The sequence below is a fragment of the Salmo salar genome, chromosome ssa12 (genome assembly GCF_905237065.1).
Source record: "Salmo salar chromosome ssa12, Ssal_v3.1, whole genome shotgun sequence".
Classification (NCBI taxonomy): Eukaryota; Metazoa; Chordata; class Actinopteri; order Salmoniformes; family Salmonidae; genus Salmo; species Salmo salar.
In genome coordinates this window covers 9,757,136-9,775,488 of record NC_059453.1, presented here as the reverse complement: position 1 = coordinate 9,775,488, position 18,353 = coordinate 9,757,136, and the positions used below count along the sequence as shown (strand labels likewise).

Here is an 18,353-nt window from a genome sequence, read left to right as displayed (position 1 = left end):
TTAAGAAAGGCATTGATGTTTATGTTTAGGTACATTCGTGCAATGATTGTGCTTTTTGTTAAATCATCACCCGTTTGGCGAGGTTGGCTGTGATTCGATGATAAATTAACAGGCAGCGCATTGATTTATATGCAACGCAGGACAAGCTTGTTAACCTAGTAATATCATCAACCATGTGTAGTTAACTAGTGATTATGTGAAGACTGATTGTTTTTTATAAGATACGTTTAATGCTAGCTAGCAACTTACCTTGGCTCTTTGCTGCACTCGCGTAACAGGTGGTCAGCCTGCCACACAGTTTCCTCATGGAATTTAATGTAATGGGCCATAATCGGCATCCAAAAATTCTGATTACCGATTTGTTATGAAAACTTGAAATCGGCCCTAATTAACCGGCCGACCTCTAGTTTGAACTGCAGATTGCGCCTTTAACCACCACTACGTTGCTTACAACACTTAAGGCCACTTTCCCGGACACCGATTTAAGATTCGTTCTGGATTTAAAAAGCATGTTCAATAGTTTCATGTGTCTCAGAGTAGGAGTGCTGATCTAGGATCAGGTCCCTGTCCATGTAACCTTATTTATTGAGATCTGAAAAGGTGAAGCTGACTATCAATCAGCACTCCTACTTTAAGATGCTTCATATAGACGGCCTCTGGACTAGGCTTAATCTATATCCGGGAAACCAGACAAGTATATTATCTCTGTGGTTAATCTCACTACTTTTGTCTCGACTGTTAAAAGTAGTGGGAATTCATGTGCTAGTCCTTGCTAGCATCAAATCAAATTGTATTTGGCACACGTGCCGAATACAACAGGTGTAGATCTTTCAGTGAATTGCTTACTGACAAGCCCTTAATCAACAATGAAGTTAAGAAAATACCTAAAAAAAAAAGTATAAATAACAAATAATTAAAAAGCAGCAGTAAAATAACAATAGCGGAGCTATATACAGGGGTTACCGTTATTTATGTATGTTCCTCTTCTCCGATCCCCACCACAGTTATGAAAGATGGATGCTAACTGGGCTCTGTTTGCCTTCAGAGTTTCATTTGTAGATGGTCCGCACAAAAACAAAATTATTTTCAAAATTATTTGTATGCTCTTTTCTTAATTTAGACTGAGGAGGGCCAAAAACCAAGGTTCAGGCTGTTATGCCATCACCAGTGGGAGTCCACACATAGAGGTGCATTAGTTACGTTCAGGTTCTGGGAGCGGGTGAAAAGCCAAGCAAGTGTTATTTTACGATTAAGATTTGTGATCAATGCCTTTTTTATGACCATCCGTTGAGTTGAGACGCTTGTCTGTTTTACACTAAATATACTATTTGAGTAACTTTATTTTTTATTGTATGTCATATTACTCTGTTCAATTGTCTCTCATTCATAAGCACTTAAATGTTTTATCTGAAGTTCTCGCAGACGGGTCTCAGTGTGGAATGTCACCACCTGATACAACAGTACCTGTGCACAGTAGTCGTATCATGATTAAATAAATCATTGCAATGATTTCAAAAACCAATCTCCATTTTTATTTTATTTTATATAAACTATGAAACTGCTGAGCTCAAGAAATGAAGAGTGTCTGTTTTAATCAGCAATGAGTAATGACTAATGAAATTGTTACTCTATTATGGAACTTTTGTTTGGAGGAGACTTAATGTCAGCCAGAGCACCTGGCTCATGCCCAGGAGGCAGCCCGCTTCCAAAACTACTGCAATCACTTTCCACCTGGTTCAAACTCCTCCCACCAGTGTAACCCGGGCAAGATAAACAAACCCCCTCAGTGACAAGAGGTTGCCATGGGGACCTCCCGTGTGGTGCAGTGGTCTAAGCCACGGCATCGCAATGCTAGAGGTGTCACTACAGATCTGGGTTCGATCCCGGGCTGTGTATCAACCGGCTGCGACCAGGAGACCCATGAGGCGGTGCACAATTGGCCCAGCATCGTCCATGTTAGGAGAGGCTTTGGTCGGCTGGGATGTCCTTGTCCTATCGCTCTCTAGTGACTCCTATGGTGAGCCGGGCGCAATGCACGCTGACATGGTTGCCAGTTGGACGGTGTTTCCTCCGACACATTGGTGAGGCTGGCTTCCGGGTTATGTAGCAGTGTGACCTTCGCCTCTCCTGAATCTGTATGGGAGTTGCAGCGATGGGGCAAGACTGTAACTACCAATTGGAAATCACGAAATAGGGGAGAAAAATGAGTAAAATAAATGAAATAAGTTGCCATGTGGGGAATCGTAGGTGGTGCTCATTGTATTAATTCCTTGTTTTGAGGTGTTTTGACTGATGTCATGTTTATGCTAATATGGCAAAAATTCACTAGCAAGCTAACCAACAACCATAACAATGTATGTGAGACAAGTGCTCATTGTGAAAATGTATTTGCTTTCAATAAACATTTAGAGATTAAATATAGTATACATGTTGTCAACAGTCTAATGCTAAGTGCAAGTCGAAACTATGAAATGTTCGACTTGCTAAATTGTAGTTATACACCTGCTGTATTCAACGAATCAGCAAGTCGGAAATGTCCTCCTAGTTCTGACTAGCATGTGAACGCGGCATCAGCGAACTCTGTTTTCCCCATAGTTGCGCATGTGTTGGTTTTGTTACTTAACAACTAACCCATCTATGCCTCTTAAGGGGACGTAATCAGATAACATTACTGAGTTTGGGTAATCCTACTGAGTACAATTTTGGACCTGTAACAGATTACATTTAGAAAGTGACTTACCCAACCCTGTTTATATCATACTGTGCTGTATGTACACTACTGTACTGTAGACAAAGTCCCATTAATATTTTTGCTGTTTGAACTCCAGAACAGATGGTGGCGCTAACGCGGATCGACTGAGGAATCTAACCCGGAAGAAGAAACATACTAACGTTGATAGTTAGCTAGCTGGGTTATTTTCCAAGTGTGTGAAAATGTGTCCGATATCATTTGATACGGTTTAAAGTAGATTTTGATATTGCCAAACACGGACTATAAACGTGGAACCAACGATGTTACCAACCACAATTCCATATCCTTTTGTTATCGGGTCTAGGAAAGTAAGTTAGCTTGTTAGCTAAAGCCTAGCTTACTAACTCGCTAACTTAGCTAGTTTTCAAACAGTTCTGCATAGAAAGCAATGAACTATCTAGTTAATGTGGGCTCGTGGTGAACGGTCAGTGGAATGATGACGGTGATTTCAGAATAATCTGCTATAATTCAGTGCGCTAACTACATCATTCCTAGGAAGCTATAGAAGAATTCATGATGGATGAGGTGAGATAGATGGAGGACTAGTACCATTGAGGACGTTGACCATTTTGAAGTAATCAACTGGGTGGGACTTCCTGTGGGTTACGGAAGGATCTCATAATTCCATCCAGGTCATCAGAAGGGGTCAGCCAATTAATTATATTTGTGAGCAAACGTTCCAAAACTGCAGGTGGCAGTGAATTGCCAACCTTGGCTTTATATCTGTTCAAACAACACACTTTAGGTGGCAGTATGCACCCTTCCAGTTTGTTTACCAACTCATAGAAGTAGAACAATAAAATTGACTACTTCAAAATGGAGATAGTATCAATGGCGCTGCCCATGCTCTCAGAGATGCCATAATAGAACATATACAATGGTGCATCCTCTATGAAATGACTGTAGCTAATGTTAGGTGGTTAATGCTAAACCAGTCTGGATGGCGTTGACTAAAGCCTGTCGCATGCTTTCCAGTCAAAATAATGTGAACATGTATTATGATGAACATTTGTGATGTTCAAGCACGCTTTTTCTTTTCTTGAGGCAAGTTGAAATTTGGTTACTGAAGTCTACGCCCCTTCGTCGGTGATTGGTCAACAGTATTACCAAATCTTTTTTATAACTAACCCAAGATCGACCATAGCCTGTCGTTTCCAATGGGAGAAAATGTATCATAGTTTTCAGAACAAGCAAAGAAGTGGGCAGAGCCAAACACGAGCTGGTGAGATCCTAGCATTTATTTGCATATTTGCGTTAGGGAACGTCTACTCTTAAGTGCGCGTGTGCTCAACACCAACTTTGGCAAAGGGTAAAGTCAACAAAACGCAGTCCACTCTGTTACAGATTCTAGTTTTGGAAACAGAATACTGAATGGAGATCAAATGTTTAATCGATGAGAAAATTTGCAGAATGTCGGCCAAAATCCATCTCACTCCATCTTCTCCCACAGCCGGACACTGGGTTTCCTCTCGTCACCATATTTGGTAGTGTGGAAACGCCAACCGGAGGCTTCACATTTACAGTGTTGCAAAAAGCAACCAATTGTCATAGTTGAATAAAAGTAAAGATACCTTAATAGAAAATGACTCAAGTAAAAGTGAAAGTCACCCAGCAAGTATTTGGTTTTAAATATACTTAAGTATCAAAACTAAGTGTAATTTCTAAAATATACTAAAGTATCAAAAGTGAAAGTAAAAATAATTTCACATTGTTTATATTAGGCAAACCAAATGGCATGATTTTTCTTGATTTTTTTATTTACAGATAGCCAGGGGCACACTCCAACATTCAGACATCATTTACAAATTAAGCATTTGTGTTTAGTGACTCCACCAGATCAGAGGCAGTAGGGATGACCAGGGATGAATTGGAAAGTGCATGAATTGAACCATTTTCCTGTTCTGCTAAGCATTCGAAATGTAACAAGTACTTTTGGGTGTAAGGGAAATGTATGGAGTAAAAAGTACATTATTTTCTTTAGGAATGTAGTGGAGTAAAAGTAAAAGTTTTGAAAAATATTAATAGTAAAGTACAGATACAAAAAAAACTTATGTAGTACTTTAAAGTATTTTTACTTAAGTACTTTACACCACTGCTCATGTATGCATCCTGGCTCATTGTTCTTTCTCCTTGTAGGAACGGGATTCTTCAATTAAGTTTTTGTTGTCATTCAACTAGAGATGACTAGTTTTCGTGCACATTTTTCCACTTTAGAAATACTGCACCAAGTATCTTAGCTAGATATACAATTCTGCGACTAAGACCTCGGTAAAGACGTCTAAATTATTAATTACAGATTTCTTCATTTATCTTAGATTAATTCTGACTATTTTGAGGAAGTGTTTCTGGCTATGTATTTGCTACAGTGGCTCAAGAGGGACAAACAACAGTAATATTGCCTTTCTCTAGTTTTTCAATGAAAGGTCTTTATGGAGATTGTGAACAGAGACATTCACTTCGCTGATTTCTGCTCGGAGCAAACCGAACCTATGTAGGCAGACGCATTTAAGCGTAAATCGTAGTCCAAAGACGCTGAGGCGCGACATCCCATTGTGACACAGCTACGCGGCTCTGACACACAGCGGGGAGGGGGGGGGGACACACAGCCCGAACACATGCCTTCCCACAATTTCAACACAATGGGACGCAATTCAAAAAGTATTAAAGCAAACATTCTAGAACACTGCGGTGCGTACGCGTTTTGGAACCCTGATAAGCGCAAGCGGTAGCTGATGATGAATGTTGCTATTTTATAACAAGTCATTCTTTATTTTAGGATTCTGCTGACCCATCCGACCCCCCTCTCTCCTGCTCCACTGAACCCAACCCTACAGAGTCACTGGTTCCTGAACATAGAGACATCGACAACTGCAGTGAAATACCCAGATTTAACATTGTAGTCAAAGAGGAGGAAGACTGGGACATGGATAATACTGGTAAATATTACTATAGTTACTGAATTAATAATAACAATGGGATTATATAGTTCTGTTCCATACAGTGTTTCCCCCAGGATTATTTTCACAAGTCTTACATCTAGACGTTCCGCTAGCGGAACACTTGCTCCAATATCCAATGATAGGTGTGGCGCGAAATACAAACTCCTCGAAAATCCGAAAACTTCCATTTTTCAAACATATGACTATTTTACACCATTTTAAAGACAAGACTCTCCTTTATCTAACCACACTGTCCGATTTCAAAAAGGCTTTACAGCGAAAGCAAAACATTAGATTATGTCAGCAGAGTACCCAGCCAGAAATAATCAGACACCCATTTTTCAAGCTAGCATATAATGTCACAAAAAACAAAACCACAGCTAAATGCAGCACTAACCTTTGATGATCTTCATCAGATGACACTCCTAGGACATTATGTTATACAATACATGCATGTTTTGTTCAATCAAGTTCATATTTATATAAAAAAACAGCTTTTTACATTAGCATGTGACGTTCAGAACTAGCATTCCCACCGAACACTTCCGGTGAATTTACTAAATTACTCACGATAAACGTTTACAAAAAACACAACAATTATTTTAAGAATTATAGATACAGAACTCCTTTATGCAATCGCGGTGTCCGATTTTAAAATAGCTTTTCGGTGAAAGCACATTTTACAATATTCTGAGTAGATAGCTCGCCATCACGGGCTAGCTATTTTGACACCCACCAAGTTTGGTACTCACCAAACTCAGATTTACTATAAGAAAAATTGGATTACCTTTGCTGTTCTTCGTCAGAATGCACTCCCAGGACTTCTACTTCAATAACAAATGTTGGTTTGGTTCCAAATAATCCATAGTTATATCCAAATAGCGGCGTTTTGTTGTGCGTTCAAGACACTATCCGAAGGGTAACGAAGGGTGATGCGCCCGGTGCGTTTCGTGACAAAAAATTTCAAAATATTCCATTACCGTACTTCGAAGCATGTCAAACGCTGTTTAGAATCAATTTTTATGCGATTTTTCTCGTTAAAAAGCCATAATATTCCGACCGGGAGTCATTGTTTTCGTTCAAAGACTGAAAATGAAAACATGGAGTCGTCTCGTGCACACGCGCGCCAGTCTCATTGTTCTCAGATCGACCACTTACCAAATGCGCTACTGTTTTTCAGCCAGGGCCTGCAAAGTCAACGTTCTGGCGCCTTCTGAGAGCCTATGGGAGCGTTAGAAAATGTCACGTTACAGCAGAGATCCCCTGTTTTGGATAGAGATGATCAAGAAGGCCAAGAAATGGTCAGAGAGGGCGCTTCCTGTTTGGAATCTTCTCAGGTTTTGGCCTGCCAGATGAGTTCTGTTATACTCACAGACACCATTCAAACAGTTTTAGAAACTTTGGAGTGTTTTCTATCCAAAGCTAATAATTATATGCATATTCTAGTTTCTGGGCAGGAGTAATAATCAGATTAAATCGGGTACGTTTTTTTATCCGGCCGTGAAAATACTGCCCCCTATCCATAACAAGTTAAGAACAAATTCTTATTTACAATGACGGCCTACCCCGGCCAAACCCGGACGACGCTGGGCCAGTTTCTACTGGTCATTGTTTTCAGGATGGTTGTATTGGTGCTAGCTAGATACCAAGCTAAAGCTAGATACCAAGCTAAAGCTCGATATCAAGCTAAAGCTAGATACCAATCTAAAGCTAGATACTAAGCTAAAGCTAGATACCAAGCTAAAGCTATGTACCAAACTAAAGCTAGCTACCAAGCTAAAGCTAGCAAGCTACCCCAGAAGTTGCGGTCGAACATATAATGCTTTATTACCAACGCAGTATTGTAAACACATCGTTCGTGGCCGGTGTTGGCTTGTTTGCAGACTTTTTTTGTACAGCTTTGACAGTGCTACTGATAGTAGTGGTGGCGCTTGACTTGCAAGTGCAAATTCAGAACACATAACATTCTATAATTGAACTGTGTTATTTGACGTGTCAAATTAAATGCTTATTTTTTGATACACAAAGACCCAAACGGCGTTCCATAGTATGTCGTGAAGCTAATAGCAGTGACGCTATTACTGTGTAACTCCGGTAGGGCAACATGTGTACCGGTGCTCAACCAGTCAGCGAAAGCCAACATCACCCACGACAGAGAACGATTGATTGTCAAGGGCAATGAATTCCATTATCTTGGCGTGAATGGATTTCGCTTTTGAGTTGTCTCGCTGAAATTGTCTTACTCTTTCAAATGACTGCTCAACTTGTTGACTGTTCGATCCACACAGCAGTCATTGTGGGCTAGGTTAGGAATGCTGTGTTGCACATGTAGCACAACATTTTACATGTACCTACGTTATATAGGTATGCACGTCAGCTTTGACATCAGTTTTGCACATCGGCGTTAAACTAGTTAGCATTTTTAGCTAATATCGTCCGATTCCGATATGTTCATCGATTATATCGTGCATCCCTAATTTGTCATTTAACTTTTCTTGTCCTATTGTAACAGGAGAGAGTCCTAACTCTAGCTCTAGTGAAGAGGCATCAGCAGAACAACACCAGGAGAATCCTACTGCTAACGAGCCTTGGCGATGCCCCCAATGTGAAATGGAGATTGCTCACCCATCCAATATCAACAGACACCTAAGAACTCACACAAAACCTGCTAAGGAGTCTTCTGTCTGTCCAGTATGTGGAAAAGACTTTGTTCACCCCTCCAAACTGAAGAGACACCTCCGAACACATACAGGAGAGAAGCCTTACCAGTGCTCTGTGTGCGGGAAGCGATTCACACTTAAGCCCCACCTGGAAAGACACCAGATGACCCACCCTGGAGAGAAGCAGCCAGACGCGACAAAAAAGCACCCGTGCTCCGATTGTGGAAAGGAATGTTTCTCTGCATATGAACTGAAGATGCACATGAGAAGGCACACAGGGGAGAGACCTCACCAGTGCTCCTACTGCAAGATGAGCTTTGGCTGTAAGGGAACTCTATCGAGACACGTACGACGCCATACAGGAGCACCCACACCAAAACCTTACCAATGCTCACAGTGTGGGAAGAGATACGAGTCACCATCGAGGCTCAGGCAGCATCAGACTATGCACACTGGAGAGACACCTTACGAGTGCTCTGATTGCGGGAGGGGTTTCGCTTCGACCGAAGGTCTTCGCAAACATCAATGCAGCCATGCCAGTAACCATAGCAACCAGTGTACACTGGGAATTCCAGATACAGCGTCATCAGACAGTCAAACTATGAATATCAAGATCAAAGACGAGGAACAGGAGCTGGCAATTAATGTCAAAGAGGAGGAGGAAATTGGTGTTTTTGTCAACACTGATAGAGAGAAACCTTACCAGTGTACCACCTGTAAAAATGCCTTTGTTCACCCTAGCTCTCTAGCAAGACACAAACAATCCCACACTAGTGTCGCACAGTACAGCTGCTCAGAATGTGGGAAGGAATTCAGCCAATCGTGGACTTTCAAGATACACATGCAACAGCACACCGGAGAGAAACTGCACCACTGCTGTCAGTGTGATAAGAGTTTCTCAGCTTTGTCACTCCTCAGAAGACACCAGCTAGTTCACACTAGGGTGAAACCTTACCCCTGCTCTCTCTGTAGGAATAGATTCTCCTCATCAGCAAACCGATCCAGTCAAAGACATCATGTCCATGCCAAAAATGTAGCTGCTTCTTACCTGAACCAATCTCATGGACAGGGATCACAACAGCAGGTGTCTATTCTAGTACTTGATGTGAAAGAGAAGGAGGAAGATCCTGCTTTTGGTGAGCTAAAGTGTTTATTTTGTTGCGTAGATATGTAATGGGTCCATACTAGCGACCTCTTGCTTAAGCTTTTCCCATGAGAAAACATAGCCCTATGCTAACACGACCAGCTGACAGCATGAGAAAACGTAGCCCTATGCTAACACCACCAGCTGACAGCATGAGAAAACGTAGCCCTATGCTAACACCACCAGCTGACAGCATGAGAAAATCGTAGCCCTATGCTAACACCACCAGCTGACAACATGAGAAAACGTAGCCCTATGCTAACACCACCAGCTGACAGCATGAGAAAACGTAGCCCTATGCTAACACCACCAGCTGACAACATGAGAAAACGTAGCCCTATGCTAACACGACCAGCTGACAACATGATTATTTTCCTCTAACAAATTCCACAGTAGCCAATATTTTTTTTAACATATTGTGTTTTATATATATTTCTACACTATGAAGTTGGAATAATACTGTGAAATTGTGAAAATGATGATAATGCCCTTTTAGAGTAAGAGCTTGTTGTAGAAATCCTTCCACAGGGACACTCAAAGCCAATCTTAAATGAATCACTCTATTGTCAGCAAGCTGGAGGGTCACAGTCAAACTTAGATGTATAAAGTACCTGTCTGAAGTGAGCTCAAACGGGGCAATGCTGTTTAGTTCCCTTCTATACTGGTTACAGACACGTTACATAGGCATAGGTCATAGGGTTGGTTCCTGCATGTGTCTGGCACTCTCTCCTATCTTCACTTATAGAACGGCCGGATGTGATACCGGGGTTTCTGGGTGTTCTGACAAATAGTCTAAAGGAGGAGGTATTGATGCTCAATGACCATCCTATTTAACTACTGCTGTACACACCTTTTCTATTCATATACTGTCTATACACAACATCCTATGTAACTACTGCAGTACACACCTTTTCTATTCATATACTGTCTATACACACCATCCTATGTAACTACTGCAGTACACACCTTTTCTATTCATGTACTGTCCATACTGTCTATACATATATTTACATTTTAGTCATTTAGCAGACGCTCTTATCCAGAGCGACTTACAGTAGTGAATGCATACATTTCATTAAAAAAAATGGTACTGGCCCCCCGTGGGAATCGAACCCACAACCCTGGCGTTGCAAACACCATGCTCTACCAACTGAGCCACAGGGAAGGCCAACATACCATTATATATATATATATATATATATATATATATATATTCCGGACTGTTCTGGTACATTTTGGTGGGATTTGTATGTATTGTTGTATATTGTTAGGTAACACTGCACTGTTGGAGCTAGAAACATAAGTATTTTGCGGCACCTGCTATAACAATGGCAGAATACTCTGTGTACACAACCAATAAAATGTTATTTGATTTTAAGTGGAACAACCTTGATTCGGAGGTTTAAAATATCCTTCTGGTGGTTAGTGTAGGGCTAACTGTGCCAGGTTATCTCATGGGAAAAGCTAACATGTAGCATTTTCAGGAAAAGTATGGACCCTATAATTTTACAATATTTATTTTCTGTTTAGTCAGGAACAAACATTTTGACTTAGTCAGGGTGTTGACTAATTTGAGTTAATCCATACTTATGTCGTTACCACAGCAGAGAGACCTGACCACTGTTCTGACAGTGAGGAGTGTCCCTCTACATCAGGAGTAAAAAAACGATTTAGTGAGAAGGGAATTCTGAACAAACACCAGAAAGTACACACTGGAGAGAAGCCATACAGTTGCTATGTGTGTGGGAAGAGTTTCTCTTTATCGTCAAGTCTCACAAAACACCAGAAAATGCACACAGGAGAGAGCCAAGCCACTGGACAGAGATCACAACAGCAGGTGTCTGTAGCTGTAGAGGAGAATGATCTCAGTCTGGTACTCAATGTTAAAGTAAAAGAAGAAGAGGAGGAAGACCCTGCTTTTGGTGAGTTCAATGGGGTTACTTTGTACTATTTCTGTTTTACAATCCATTTATTTCCTTTTGAGTTATTCAAAGTAGGAGAAACATAGTTAAGTAGTCAGGAACAAACAGTTTGACTTAGTCAGGGTGTTGACTAATTTGAGTTCATCCATACTATCTTTTTCCCATAGCAGAGAGACATGACCACTGCTCTGAGAGCGAAGCAAGTCCCTCTACATCAGGAGAACCTGAACAAAACCAGGAGAATCACACAGCTAAGAGCGCTCAATGCTGTTCAGTGTGCGGACAAGACTGCAAAAAGTTATCAAAACTGCAAATACATATGAGGATACACACAGGAGAGAAGCCTTACCCCTGCTCTGTGTGTGGAAAAGGTTGGCAAAGGTTATCAGACCTTCACAAACACACGAGAACACACACTGGTGACAAACCATACTCCTGCTATGTGTGTGGGAAGCAATTCAGTGAGAGGGGCAACCTTAACAAACACCAGAAAATACACACAGGAGAGAAACCTTACCCCTGCCCTGACTGTGGGAAGAGGTTTGCTCAAACAGGAGCCATGAAAATACACCTGCTGAAGCACACAGTACTCCTGAAACACAAGGGGATGCACACAGAAGAGAAACCTCACTCTTGCTCTATATGTGGAATGACTTTCTCTACATCGTGGAATCTCACTAAACACCAGAAAAGACACACAGGAGAAAGGGGTCATGTCTGTGATGTCTGTGGGAAAGGGTTCTCTGAATCCACACACCTGAGGGCCCATCAGAGGACGCACACTGGAGAGAAACCTTACCAGTGCTCTGACTGTGGGAGGGGCTTCTCACAATCAGGAAGTCTGAGAAGACATCAGCAGATCCACTCCAGAGAGGCTGGCCAGGTCCCTGATGCTAGCCTGGTCCCTGCTGATGGTGATGCTCTTGATCCACCGACTGACTGTACCTACAACGACCATGTGTCAATGTTACCTGAGCACCTCGAGGGCCTCCGTCAGATACCTGGGATTAGTGATGCCTTAGAGGAACTGCAGGTAAAAGAAGAAGTTGGTGGTGGTCTGATCAATTCTGATGGAGAAGAAGTTGGGTTGGATCATCATGGTAAGTGGAGGTCACATTCTCTCCTTTTCTTCATTAAGGGTGCGTTCATTCATTCCACCTTATGGATTCAATAGGAATGGAGTGATGTAAGAAACTCTCTCTAGTCAATGCTTTCACTGACCCAGTATTTTGTAAATCCATGAGGGGGAGTGAGCAGGTGTACAGTTTGGGGACAAATGGTGGGGAATCAGACTGCAGTCAAACAACAATACCATAAAAATAAAAATCCTAGGAAGGGTTTGGAACCTCTAACCCTGGCAATTTGACTGGTAAACTCATGGGTACATTCACAATGGCTGCCTGGTATTGTGATGCTGGATTGCACTGCTAACATTCACTCTCAGCCGTATTTGCTTGCATTGCTGGTCCTGTATTTTAGAATTTGTCTGCATATTATGCAAAAATGTATGGGATATTAGAATCCTCTTGTCCTAACCTGGGTATCTTCAGTCCACCCATTGTGACATCATTGAATTGAATGATTGGATTCTATTTCTATGAACAATCCAACATTAACTAGTGTTCTGCTTTGTTTAACCCATGCTTTGTTATTCCCATAGGAGAGAATAACCAGTAGGAGAGTCCGTCTACATCAGGAGAACCTGAACAACAGCAGGAGTACAACACAGCTAAGAGCTCTCACTGCTGTTCAGTGTGTGGAAGAGATTGGCAAAACCTTTCATCACTGGAAAGACACATGAGAACTCACACAGGAGATAAGCCGCAGACAGAGCAGGGTTTATCTCCTGAATGCGTCCTGAAGTGATCATTCAAGGTGGATGATTGAGTAAAACTCTTCCCCCCACACAGAGCAGGAGTGGGTTTTCTCTACTGTGTGTAACGTATGGTGTCTTTTTAAGGCTGAAGTGAAAGCAAAGCTCTTGTCACAGTCGGGGCAGGCATAAGGTTTCTCTCCAGTGTGCACTTTCTGGTGGTTTCGAAGATGTATTTTTTCACGGAACTGCTTCCCACAAACAGAACAACAGTTGTTCTGTCTGTGTGCGTGGGAAGCAGTTCCGTGAAAAAATACATCTTCGAAACCACCAGAAAGTGCACACTGGAGAGAAACCTTACGTCTGCTCCAAATGTGACAAGAGGTTTGGTTTCGCCTCAGCATTGAGAAGGCACCAGTGGTTCCACACAGAAGAGAAATCTTAATCCTGCTCTGTGTGTGGGAAGGGTTTTATCCTACAATCACGCATGAAGGAACACTTCCTGACGCACTCAGGAGAGAAACCCCACTCCTGCTCTGTCTGTGGAAAGAATTTCAGCCGTCCAGATCAGTTAAAGGACCATTATCTGCAACATGCAAGGAAACCCCACTACTGTTTTGTGTGTGGGAAAAGCTTTGCCTTGTCTAAACAACTGCTGAAGCATGAGAAGACTCACACAGGAGAGCGATCTTACAGTTACTCTGTATGTGGGAAGAGTTTCAGCGAGAAGGCGTATCTTGAAGACCACCGGTCAGTGCACACTGGAGAGAAACGAGACCCTTGCCCTGATTGTGACAAGAAGTGGGAGGTGCTTCGTCCCTGCGTAAACACAGACTGTTGCACATAGACGGGAAATCCCACTCCTGCTCTGTGTGTGGGAAGAGTTTTTCTGAAGCACTTTACTTGAAGGAGCATTTCCGGACACACACTGGAGAGAAACCTTACTCCTGCTCTGTCTGCGAGAAGAGTTTTGCAAGATCAGCAGGCCTTAAAGTCCACCAAAGAGATCATACAGGAGAGAAACCTTTTAGCTCTGCTAAATGCAGCCAGAGCTTCATTAGTTCTCAAAAATTTCAGAGACATCAGAAAACTCATGCTGGTTTACCACCTGTTGAGTTTCAAAACCCTGTTTCAAGTGAAGGAGAGAGGGAGGGAGAAGATGAGGGAGAGGAAGTTGGTGGTCTGATTCATTCAGATGGAGAAGAGGTTGGTTGGGATCTTCATCGTCTCGGTAAGTGGAAGCAGAACAGCCATGAATTACATTACAGTTTTTGCCGATTGCTTACACACTGAAAGTGAATGCTTAGACAAAAGCATCAAAACCTTAACTTTTGTAACCATGCCTTAAACAAAGGCACCAAAAGTACAAACACATTTTCTGCTTTGCACTTTGTTTGTAATTCTGCAACACACTTTGCACTTTGTTTGCACTTTGTTTGCTATTCTGCAACACACTTGCAAAACACTACACACTGTGTCTTATATTAGGCACTAAGTTAAAGAATGAAATCTCTTGCAATCATTGGGAAAACACTTATATTAAAAATGCAAAACATACCTGAAATTGGCAACACCCACACACACACTTGAAAACACTTGTGTGTCAAAGACGAGATGTGTAAATTTTGTGTCCGAAGGCCATTCATTTAACATAAAAAGATAAATATGAATTAAAATATAATATTAAATCACTCAACTCTTACCCATCTTTTGACCCAGAAATATTTGTGTTGCAAACTATTAAATTAAGGGAGTTATTGAGCCCTAAAGTGTCAAAATGTCTTTCAGTGTAACTGTCTGGGTTACAATTCTAATGACAAAACTGTTTTTAAAATGTAGAAATTCATCCTAAAAATATAAATGAACACCCATGGCATAATTGTGTTAGTGTTTGCAACAATATATTAAATAATGGGCGGCATACTGTATCTAAAAAATATTTAAAAACTTGAATAACTTTTGTCCGGACTTTGACGCTTCATCAATGTCATTCAGTATAACAAAGGCGAAAAGCCATTTTAAAGCATATCACATGATGGTAATCATGTGACAGTGTGTGACATCACAAAGAAGACCCATTGAAGACCCTCTATCAATGTGATGAGGTGAGTAAATCTCTCTGAAATATTTGATGAGTTCACCTTTTCACCCTCTAGTAACCTTTGTAACAAAAACACATGTCCTTCAGTACAACACAGAAAACATACAATTCATGTTATTATTTTATAAAATCTATATTAAATATGAAAATTAAGGATAATCTTTATAGGTCAAGGTCATTACTTTATATAGGTGGCCAAGGAACTGCCTGTTAAATATGTTTATGTATGAAATCCGTCCTTCGGTATCACGCTTTTGTCCTTCAGCGCAACAAAAGTTTCATGTTATACCAAAATGTCACCCATTATGCTGAATGACAGTAGCTTTGTTATCCCATGTTTTCACTAGTTTACAACATTTAATCATGCAATATCATGCATATTTACTTGTATGAATACTGAATATTATCATTTTAAACAATTTTATGGCATTTTAAGGTATTTTCAAGGCACATTATCTTTATACTGTAGACGCCATTGTCTAATAAGGAGAAGGCTGCACAGCACAGACAAAAGATTAACGCAGATCCAGTTGCTAGGGAGGAAAGACTAGCCAGAAGAAAAGCAAGGCATTGTTTTCATGGTTTCAGCAACAGAATAGGATACAATAGTATATATAGCTGGGTGGATAACGCTTAACATTAAGTTGGCGGCATTTTATGAAAAGTCGAGACTGTACATGTTTGAATTGAAGTAGTTTGATGGGCATTTTATGTAGCAATTTTGTTTAGGTATCTTCAAATTGCATTTGTGTACCTGCATTGAATAGAAATTGACCAGTTACAGTGTAACAATGCATAATTACAACATTAACGATCATGAATCGTGTAATAATGCACCTTAATGCAACGTAAAGTGTTGCCGCAGGCTCAAATTATAGTAAAGTGATTATTATTAACATTATTAACAAAGGATGAAGTGAAAGATATTTTTTGTAGATTTTTGCATTTTTCTTCAGTGTAAGGCAGGAAGTTTTTGTAAAAAACACATCAAATAAGTGGTATTCAAAATAAAATAATGTTATTTTTTTCTGGGTAGTTATATTTCTGCCAGTGTAAGCATGGATATATAACCTTGTGATTATTAAAAATGGGCATAAAAGAAAAACTGAAAAACGGAATACTGAATGACGTTTTACTAGGGTACATTCATATGAATCACAATAAAAATGAATCATTGGCTTTATTCTTGAACTAATATAATTTTTTGCTACTTTCAAAACCTTATACGTCTTTGACCCTTATACAGTAATTGAACACCAATTAGTCTGAGCCTTAGCACTACAAATAGACCTCAGGTAAGCTCACCTCTGTTGTGAGAACTTTGGGCAGTTCACCTAGGGGTCATGATATGGACTGTTCAAATGTTTGATGTATTAGAATAATTGATTATGCTTATGTTATATTAATAGAAGTGGAGGGATTATAAGACCCCTCCCTCCTTACATGTATAGGGTCATAGACTACAGATTAACAATATATATACATTTAGGTTTTAATTTTGTTCCACAGTTGTTTTCTAATTCTCTCTCTCTGCCTCATTATAAAGAGGGCCCTCTGAGAAATGTGTGACTGTGAAGAAGGAGCTCTGCAGAGGAGTGGGGGAGATAAGAGACTAGTCAGACATTCCACAATAAATCAACTTGGGGGAGTGGACATTTACTGCTGAGGCCTTAGAAAACACTGGAACTATTGTTTCTCTTGCAAGTTAGTATAGCTGTGTATGCATGGGCTTGGTATGAGGAGTAGCAGGTAATGACGTATGCAATGACATCACAGGGGTTGACTACAAGCATGATAAAAGCAACGTGGACCTATAGGGCAGACCTCACTCGGAAACATGCGTGCTATGTTCCTGATTGTCAACTTCTGTCTGCAATTGCATTAATAAAGGTTTTTGAATGATTTAATTAAAGACATTGTCATAATGCTAATTTCACCAATGAGCCAATGATTGACAAGGACGAAAAGAACAAACCCAAAGAGCAGCGCAGGGGAAATATCACCTTGTGTGCAGCCATTAGTCTGCAAGGAGTTCTCTATCACCATGCCACCCGAGGTCCCTACAATACTGCACACATAATCATATTTCTGGATGCGCTACATAATACAGTTGTACAGGATGGACCAGAGCAGCCTGGTTTGTTGTCATCTGGGATAATGTTAGTTATCCCAGATAACTAACAGCTCTGGTCAGGGACTGGTTCACCAACCACATAACTTCACAGTTGTATATTTGCCCCCTTACCCCTCAATCCGATTGAGGAATTATTTTCGGCTTAGCGTTGGAAAGTGTATGACCGCCAACCACATGCCTGCCTGCCTCTTCTGCAAGCAATGGAAGAGGCATGCAGAGACATTGAGGTGGGGTCAGTCCAGGGTTGGATACGGCACGCAAGGCGATATTTTCCCCGTTGCCTAGCCAGGGATGACATTGCTTGTGATGTGGATGAGGTGATGTGGCCAGACCCTAACAGAAGGCGGGATCCATAAACCATCCACTCCAGCCCTTACAATCCCTTACAATAATTCTTATTTTTGACCATTGCATGGTAATTTTACAGTAATTATTTTTGTTTCCGTGAGTTTACAGTAACATATTGTATTGATTACTGTACTGTAGTTCTACTTTTCTTTGTGTTTTTTTTGTTGTTGTAAAAACCTGCAATGGCAAAAAAATAAGCTGTATATATTTTTTTCTGAAGCCTTTCTATTTTTGTGTTCATTGAAATGTGAGTAGATGTACTGGACTGGAACAATCTTTCACAGAAGCCTGTATGAGAAAATTAAAAAGGTATACAAAGTACTAAAGACAGCAGTGTTTTGTATAACGTAAATCAGTGTGTTGTTGCTGCTTCGAAAGAGTAATTCAAATGGTGCATGTGTGTATCATTTTGTTGCAAAAATGCCATTTTGAAAAAGGATTGTTAGGTTTTGATTGCAGAGTTTCATTTTGACATAGAAGTGAGATGTTTATCTCCAAGTGTTGTGTCTTATTTGGCTTGTGTGTAGAGTTTTGACACAA

At 40.7% G+C, this 18,353-nt stretch overlaps 1 protein-coding gene across 2 annotated transcripts; it reads left to right on the top strand.

The window, feature by feature from the left end:
- Window positions 1–2,904: 2,904 nt before the first annotated feature.
- On the top strand, window positions 2,905–14,233 carry LOC106564127 (zinc finger protein 271). Of its 2 annotated transcripts, none has more exons than XM_014130133.2 (6): window positions 2,905–3,277; window positions 5,529–5,688; window positions 8,204–9,487; window positions 11,100–11,417; window positions 11,585–12,517; window positions 13,078–14,233. In XM_014130133.2, exons 1-6 carry the CDS (start codon window positions 3,266–3,268, stop codon window positions 13,092–13,094), a joined length of 2,724 nt encoding a protein of 907 aa, XP_013985608.2. In that variant the 5' UTR covers window positions 2,905–3,265; the 3' UTR covers window positions 13,095–14,233. The 2 variants fall into 2 exon arrangements, with proteins under 2 accessions (XP_013985608.2, XP_045546607.1); XM_045690651.1 differs by having other exon boundaries at window positions 2,905–3,974.
- Window positions 14,234–18,353: the final 4,120 nt, after the last annotated feature.